The sequence below is a fragment of the Monopterus albus genome, unplaced genomic scaffold (genome assembly GCF_001952655.1).
Source record: "Monopterus albus unplaced genomic scaffold, M_albus_1.0 scaffold16.1, whole genome shotgun sequence".
In the NCBI taxonomy this organism is placed as follows: domain Eukaryota; kingdom Metazoa; phylum Chordata; class Actinopteri; order Synbranchiformes; family Synbranchidae; genus Monopterus; species Monopterus albus.
In genome coordinates, this window is record NW_018127896.1 from 5,586,335 (window position 1) to 5,593,842 (window position 7,508).

At 42.4% G+C, this 7,508-nt stretch overlaps 2 protein-coding genes across 4 annotated transcripts in view; both read right to left on the minus strand.

The window, feature by feature from the left end:
- LOC109955681 (traf2 and NCK-interacting protein kinase-like) overlaps positions 1 to 2,468 on the minus strand; it is a 31,598-nt gene extending 29,130 nt beyond the window's left edge. For all 3 annotated transcript variants that reach the window (XM_020592088.1, XM_020592087.1, XM_020592089.1), the window contains exons 1-2: positions 2,157 to 2,468; positions 1,754 to 1,819 (exon numbers count right to left, since the gene is read on the minus strand). In XM_020592088.1, coding sequence (XP_020447744.1) covers positions 1,754 to 1,819; positions 2,157 to 2,213 — 123 coding nt within the window. In that variant the 5' untranslated portion in view covers positions 2,214 to 2,468. The remainder of the gene's footprint in view (positions 1 to 1,753; positions 1,820 to 2,156) is intronic.
- A 2,592-nt stretch (positions 2,469 to 5,060) lies between these two features.
- chst10 (carbohydrate sulfotransferase 10) lies at positions 5,061 to 7,491 on the minus strand. Its single transcript, XM_020592143.1, is given in 7 exon segments — positions 5,061 to 5,709; positions 6,025 to 6,084; positions 6,086 to 6,122; positions 6,295 to 6,520; positions 6,662 to 6,759; positions 6,833 to 6,998; positions 7,239 to 7,491. Coding segments are annotated over 6 exon segments (1,068 nt in total). The 5' UTR covers positions 6,927 to 6,998; positions 7,239 to 7,491; the 3' UTR covers positions 5,061 to 5,156.
- Positions 7,492 to 7,508: the final 17 nt, after the last annotated feature.

Below are 7,508 nucleotides of genomic sequence, written 5' to 3' on the forward strand. Positions count from 1 at the left end.
AAGAACTCTCAGGGCACAGAATGAACAAGCATGCAACATCAATCATATTATGAAATCTAACTTTTAATTTAATATTTATCATCGTCCTTAAAGAAAAAACAAATCAGAAGTCATCCCCGATTTGCATTGTGCCATCTAAAAATGCCTTTCTAAACTGTGACCAAGAGCCTGACAAAGCAGAAAAGGCCTCAAAGGGAGAAGAAACTCCACCCCATTTTCAGTTGGGGGGCTCTTGTCATTATTCAGTCGGTTGGCGTTTGAAACCCTGCAGACAAACACCTCCTTTCTGAGACTCTGAGTGACTGACGTACTGAGAGACCCAAAAAGAGTGAGGAGACAATCTCAGCTTTGTCAGAGTGGTGGGTAGGTTCTGTTCAAACTGGACAGCTGCTCTTCTGCCAGTTGCAGCCCACCCCCCCCACATACACACACACCAAGCCCTCTATCACCACACTCTTACTGCACATGCTCACAGGCCACATGCTCATTCAAGTGGTTAACATGACAGGCAATGCACTGATGGACAGGAAGCTACTGCAGCAAGCTTCAAGCCAGGACTCTGTCTTTGTGTCAGCCCTCTCTTGTACAAGCTCCATTCCCACACAGCGGCACTCGTAAAAAGAATTAGCATTAGACAGTGAATGGAGCATGAGATTAAAAGGACAAAAAGACGAAAAAGCAGTAATTCACAACCCTGACCCAGCTCTAAACCATCTGGTGAGAAGATAAGATGCAGAGCATCACACATCCTTGAGACAATCACCTGCACTGCACAGGGCTGATTTCAGATGTGGTGATCATATGAGCACATGCACACAGATGGGTTTGCTTTGTGAGTTGAGGCAGAGGACATCCTGGGTTTCCAGTGCACTAGGGGATTGAATGCAGGTCACTAGAGCACTGCAGGCTGTCAGAATTAAATACTCAGCTTACTGCCCAAGCTAGCTAATTTTTTTTTTGCCTTGCAGGCTAGCATTAGCCTATTAGCAGTAAGGCAGAGTAGATATGCTTAACATAAACTCTAGGCATGTAGTTAAATGACACCTAGCAGTAGGTAACAAAATGGAGCCTCCACTGCAAAAATATCAACACAAGAAGGCTCATTACAACACTGGCAAAGGACAAATGACTCTCCAGTCCAAGGCCATCACTCCACCAGGCACACAACGACCACATCTCCCCTCCTTGGCAATGTCTTTCAACAGCCGCAATGTTCATTTTCAACAGGGAAATGTGACACCATGAGCAGATGGCCCAGAAAGTGGGATTCCCATCCACTGAAATGGCAAAGCCCTGATTTAAACAGGATATTGGTTCTGTGTAACATAAATAAAATGAGCACGCTGCAGACCTGCAGTCTTATGACATGCATCCTTGGTTCCTCACCTACTTTTCGGTAAAGCGATGATGTAAGTGATGTAAGATACCAGACTGTTGACTGTCTGATTCACTCTTTGCTCACACTCCTAGATGAACACTTAACAATAACCAGCAAACAAACCAGGTTGTGATCAGACCACAACAAACTGCTACATACATTAATACTGTTCCCTTACACTCAGCCTGCAGTGTAGTGTAGGGTAGGGTAGGGTAGGTACTTTATTGATCCCACAGTGGGGAAATTTGGAGTGTGACAGCAACATCAGACTTTTTAATGCCAGTTTCTTTGTTCCCAGACTTGTTTTTTAAGGGTGGGGGGGTGGGGGGTGCACTGTGAAAACAGGACAGGCCGTGGACTGCGCCTCCAACCTACCTTGTATACTTGTCCATAGGTTCCATTTCCAACTACCTCCACCAATTCAAATATCCCAGCTGGATCCTGAAAAGAAAAAGACAGAAATGCATTTCACTTTAAATAAAATGTGATGATGATGTGTTTCATTTAGGAAACATTGTCCAGCGTGAGCCAGCTGTTGCGCCCTGATCTACCCTACATGCCAAACGCATCTCGAACAAAGGAAAACCAGACACTGGCAACACCTCGCTTCGGCTCAGCGGTCATTTTACTTCAGCTAACAAGAAGCAAGACCGGGGAACAGGCTAAAACTTGCTCATATTAGCCATATTGACTGACATGTGTTTTCTCGAATAACGTGAAATAAGCAAAAAAACAAAACAACAACAACAAAACATCGGCTCGGTTCGGCAACACGCACCCGCAATGAAGCCAAGTCTATGTCTACTAGACTTTTAGCTGGAGAGTCGTTCGCCATCTTTCAAATAAAAGCCGCGCTTCCCGTTGCTTTTGCAGAAGATGTTTGTTGCTGTATCATTGGCAGAGTGTTCGGTGAATAAATTTGGTAAAGTCCGTCGCTTATTCCTCACTGTGGGAGCCGCTTATTAGCTCTAAATGCTGGGGTTTTGCGCCTTCATGTTGAGGTGGCAGCAGCGAGCTCCCTGTTCGCTCTCTCACAGCTTGTACCACTAATGTGAAGCTAAGCGGAAAACTTTTACTTCCGACGGGGAGTTTCAAAATAAAACCCCCACTTATCATGATTTCCGACCAAAGAAACGGAGCTATGTAGGATTACACTGATAAATAAAGAATTATGTTTTGAACAATATAGTAGCCTGGTTGTTTTTCTCATTTTTCAAATTATCTCAGAAGTAAAAGGTTAATGAATGGCCATGAATCTGCATTAGTGTGTAGTGGTGGAAATATTCAAATAAGCCAAAGAAAGACTACTGATACAAAGGCAGACATTTAAGTATTTTAATCTGTATCTGTAAATTAATGTAGTGGAGTTTTAAAAATTCCTTTTAAAAATGTAACAATAAAAGTTAAAATAATACAATTTAAATAAAGCACAAACACCCCAAAAATTGTACTTAGGTACTGTACTTAAATGTATCAATTCATCACTTAAATAAATCCCACTTCGTACCACTAATACTGACAAGACAAACACTCCTCAACAATAGCTGAGTTTTATGAGAATGGAAAGAACGAATACTTTAATTATAAAGTGACATAAACGCATAGTTCCTAATATAGTTTCAGTATCAACCAAATTTCCAGGGCGTTTTAATTCTAATTATCTTTTATGTTGAAAGTAAAACACTATCATTTCCGTTTGTAACGTGCCTGCTTCTGTCTAACTTGACGCCGCTGTGATTGAGACCCGCACAAACACAGGATGCCGGTCGGCTGCACAGAGACAACAGGGCTGGGTCTGACTCCATCAGTACGACGTGAACAGGAGTTGATTTTAATTCACTAACTACACAGACACATCCTACTTCTCTCACATTACCCTGTATGTTATATACATACAATTTAGACAAGCAGCAGGGCAGGTGAGATAAATAGCGGACCACCACCACACACCATCCTTATTATGGACATGCGTATGTGAGACTTCAGTGTCAGTATTGGTAATCTTGGGTGTGGCCAGTGAGCATCTCAGGAGTGATGCTGTGTGTTAGTGGAGTCCACAGTAGGGACTGGGGGAGCAGCATGAGACAGATACTCAAGCCAGCATGAGAGGTTATACACAGAAATATATTGCAAAAATACTACTACTACTATTTATCTCAGCATGTTTCCCGTTTGAGTGTGTGATGTTTTGCCAGGGTCACTCTCCAGTTGGCATTGGAAATGACCTCCTTTATCATTAGAAAGAAGTCTGTCCAAGCAGGGAATCGGGATTCTGCCTGAGCCACAGCATCAGTAGATCAATAGGGTGCTGAATTCTTCTAAGCCCTTTGGCAGTGTACCCCAAGCTGCTACTTCTTACAACCGCAGTCACCTCATCAACCTAACTTCTGCTCTGCATCATCGTTTCCATACTCTCAAGGCATACTATAATTAAATATGTGTGTATAGCTCTGTAGTATGGTATACATTGTATTTTGGAGTAGTTACATAAACATAAACCTTTTTAATAAACAGTGGGACCCCATGGCATTTTACAAGCCTGGATCTTTAATAACAATACCAAACCATGTTAACAAAAGCACATGCAAGTCCACCTCTGCAGTGTTTCTGTTATTTATCACAACAGCACAATGAAATGCTGAAACAGACTAAGCTAATCTGCTGGTTAAACAAATTTCAAGTCACCATTCAAATGACAGGGCAGGATAAACCAGTCAGGCAGGGTGAGAGGAGTAGCAGTGAAGAGGCACATACACATGCATGCTGGGCATTCAGTGAAATACCTAAGACACATAAGCTCTGAGCCCTGCGATGGATTGGCGACCTGTCCAGGGTGTACCCTGCCTTCGCCCGACTGCTGGCCGGGATTGGCTCCGCCCCCCATGACCCCGTTCAGGGATTAAGCAGTAGAAGATGAATGAATGAATGAATATAAGCTCTGTAAAGGTAAGTTTTGCATATGATACTGATCATGTAAATCATGTCCCTCACCCTACTGGCTACTGGTTTGTTGCTGATATATAGTATAAATTCTTTGTCCTACCCTCATTTCTGTGGTTCAAATTTCAGTTATAGCTCTGTGATGAGGACTGAACATGGTTTAGCGTCTCAAACTGAGCTAATATTAGTCGTCTACTCTTGTGGATAGTTGCTATTACAGCAGGGACACACTGTACACCTGATTCCACATCTTGAAGGGTCATGTCTGTACCATACCTACTCAGACTCCACATCAATGTGCTTTTATTACTTGAAGCAGTGCTTTGGTTGTGATAAAAAAAAAAAAACAGTCTGAATGTTGGACCACCTCATGATTTATTTCATATACAGCCACAGAAGAATGTCTTTACAGCTACATTTCCTCAACGTGGCAGTGTTTTATCATCAAAAAAACAAAAAGCATCAGCAAAGAGCTACTCGAGAGAATATCCAGTAAATTAATAGGATGCAGCAACCTAAATAAGAAAGAGCACATTATTTTATTTTATGTTGAACTTCATTACTAACTAGTGTTGCCCTTGTATTACGACCAGCTGTCTAAGAAGTCACCAGGTGGTTGCAGTACAGGTCAGGTTTTTGTTTCATTGTGAAAGTTAATTTTTTGATCATTTTGCTTTTTTCATAGCATTAGACAATTTAATTAAAAACAACAAATATAATACAGCAAATACATAGCAAGTTATTCCTGCCGGCGCTATGGCACAAAGTCAACTAAAAAAACACCTCTGTCTCAGTCAACCAAAGACATTGAGAGGATGTTATATAACTGTTAATCACTTTAGTTCAGTAAAAAGTCTGGTCTTGGGTAACCAAACAGGTCAAAGTCACCCTGGTAATGTGCAAAGAGACGTCTGATGTCCCGCTTGCTGATGCCTGAGAAGTAGTGCTCCACCTTGGTCCTGTTGTAGCGTGTAATGCCTGGAGGGATGGCTGGGTAGGACACCAGCTGATCAATGCCCGCTGCTTTGAGGATGTGGGGGGCATCTTCCTCCAGTGTCTCATGGTGGCCAACAATGCTGTAATGTATTTCACATGGCGCGCACAGCTCTACATAAGTCACCCAGTGTATAACATGCTCGCCAAACTGTCGGTCCAGACGCCAGTGGCCTTCTGCATCCCCCAAGTAACGGACAAAGTCCTCAAAGTGCAGGCCAGAGGCAGTGTTGTTGTTGTTACGGTGCCTCTTGCGGTATTTACGGATGATGGCTGGAGCAATGTCATGCTTGTACCAAGGCTCAAAACGCGGGTTTGTCACGAACTTGTCCTTGAATGCAGAAATCAGACGCTCAAAGGGATCTCTCACAAAGAAAAACTTAAAGTAGGTGTCTAATCTGTTGACAAACACAAGGATTCAGGAGAAAACTGTTTTCAGGGATGATGCATTTCTTTATTGATTAAACTTCAGGCATTTTTGCTGACCATCTTAGAGACTTGTAACAATCCTTACAGTCTCAACTGATCTATTAACCATGATGCTTAATTAGCAAATGTGTAGCTAAAATTTAGCACAATCTGAGTGCCCCTTAAATTGTGCTCAACTTTAGCTAATTACTAACTCTCAACCTTTGCTTTGAGCACATCCACTGTAACCACTAGGATATGTGACCCAGACAAGTGCACACTTATCACATCCTCTCTAAACCAACCTGTGCTTTATTTCCTGTGGCTTGAACGATGAGAGGCGGGGGGAGGCACTTTTTTTTTTTAAGGTTTTCTGGGATCTCCTCCACAGTGGAGAACACTCCTGCCAACATAAATTGACAACTTCATTAACATTTTAAACAAACAGACCTCCAGTTAAAAAGTCTCATTTCATTTTTATTACCATCATATTTCATCTGTGTACAGTTAACTCACAAAATCGCAACCGGTGTTTATCAGTCATTCCTTATCACCTTCCTCCAACCCATACTTACCATTGAGCGCAATGAGGACCTTCTTCCATTGCGTGTTGCCAACTTTAGGCGTCTGGCAGAACAATATCTCATGTTTGTCACAGACAAAGATGCGGTCCAGGACAAATTTGCTGATGGACATGTGAGTCAAATTCCTGAGGCTGCTGTTATTACATACAGTTGAGAGCCGTCTGAGTCGCCTTTCAACTTCTAACTGCCAATCATCCACTGTAGGTTTGACTGGGAGCTGAGACACACGCACACGCACGCACGCACACACACACACACACAACACTAATGTGACCAACAGTCATTATTGCAAAGCCGTGATGTTGTTTCCAGTGATGTCTGTGATAACATGCGATTATTAACCAGCTGGATTAGATACCTGATCTGATGGCTTCTGAACAGGTTTTTCGGGGCTGGGAACAGGGGTGTCTTTGACTACCTTGGCGCCCGGCACTGTCCAACTCTGACTGCCATAGTCTGAAAATAACATGTCAGAGTGTGCTGCTCTAGTTTTTAACCCAAATAACTGATATACAAATCAAAAGCTTACCATGTACCGCTCTGAAGCTGAGGAGCTTCCCGAGAAACATCAGGATGAGCAGGACCCAGCCACAGGCCCCAACGAGCAGCCAGTGGTGCCGCATCGTTTCTCACATCAGCTGACGGCCATGGAAACACTATGGCCGCTCTCACCCTTTTTTTCAGGTTTTAAATTCCTTATTTAAGGATTTTGAAACAAAGTACAAATTCAGAAAAAGGGGAACAGCTATGTGCACAAGAAATTAAATTACATATGCATATATATATACAAATCCATATACACATACATATATAATCCCATTCATTTTGATCATATTGTGCCCTTAAAATGAAAAAAAGGAAACGAACTCAAGGAACAACCCATGTCATTCTAAAATATAAGAGACATACATAACATTATATATGGCCGCTCTCACCTGGACACAGACAGGCGACTGACTGAACCCTGCTTTTCATCAGCTAGATTAGCTCTTGGCAACACTAACCCTGGTGTTGATACTAGCATACTGATTAAACGCGAACAAAATAACGTTATCACCTAAAGAGCTCTTCTTGATTAACGTTATTCACAAGGGGCTAAAATTACCATCAGCTTGTTCGACATGCACAGCTATGAACGCCTAGCTAACGTGAGTGTACCCACATTCAGTACAAACCGTTAACTGTATTTAAACTAACTGGTCCCA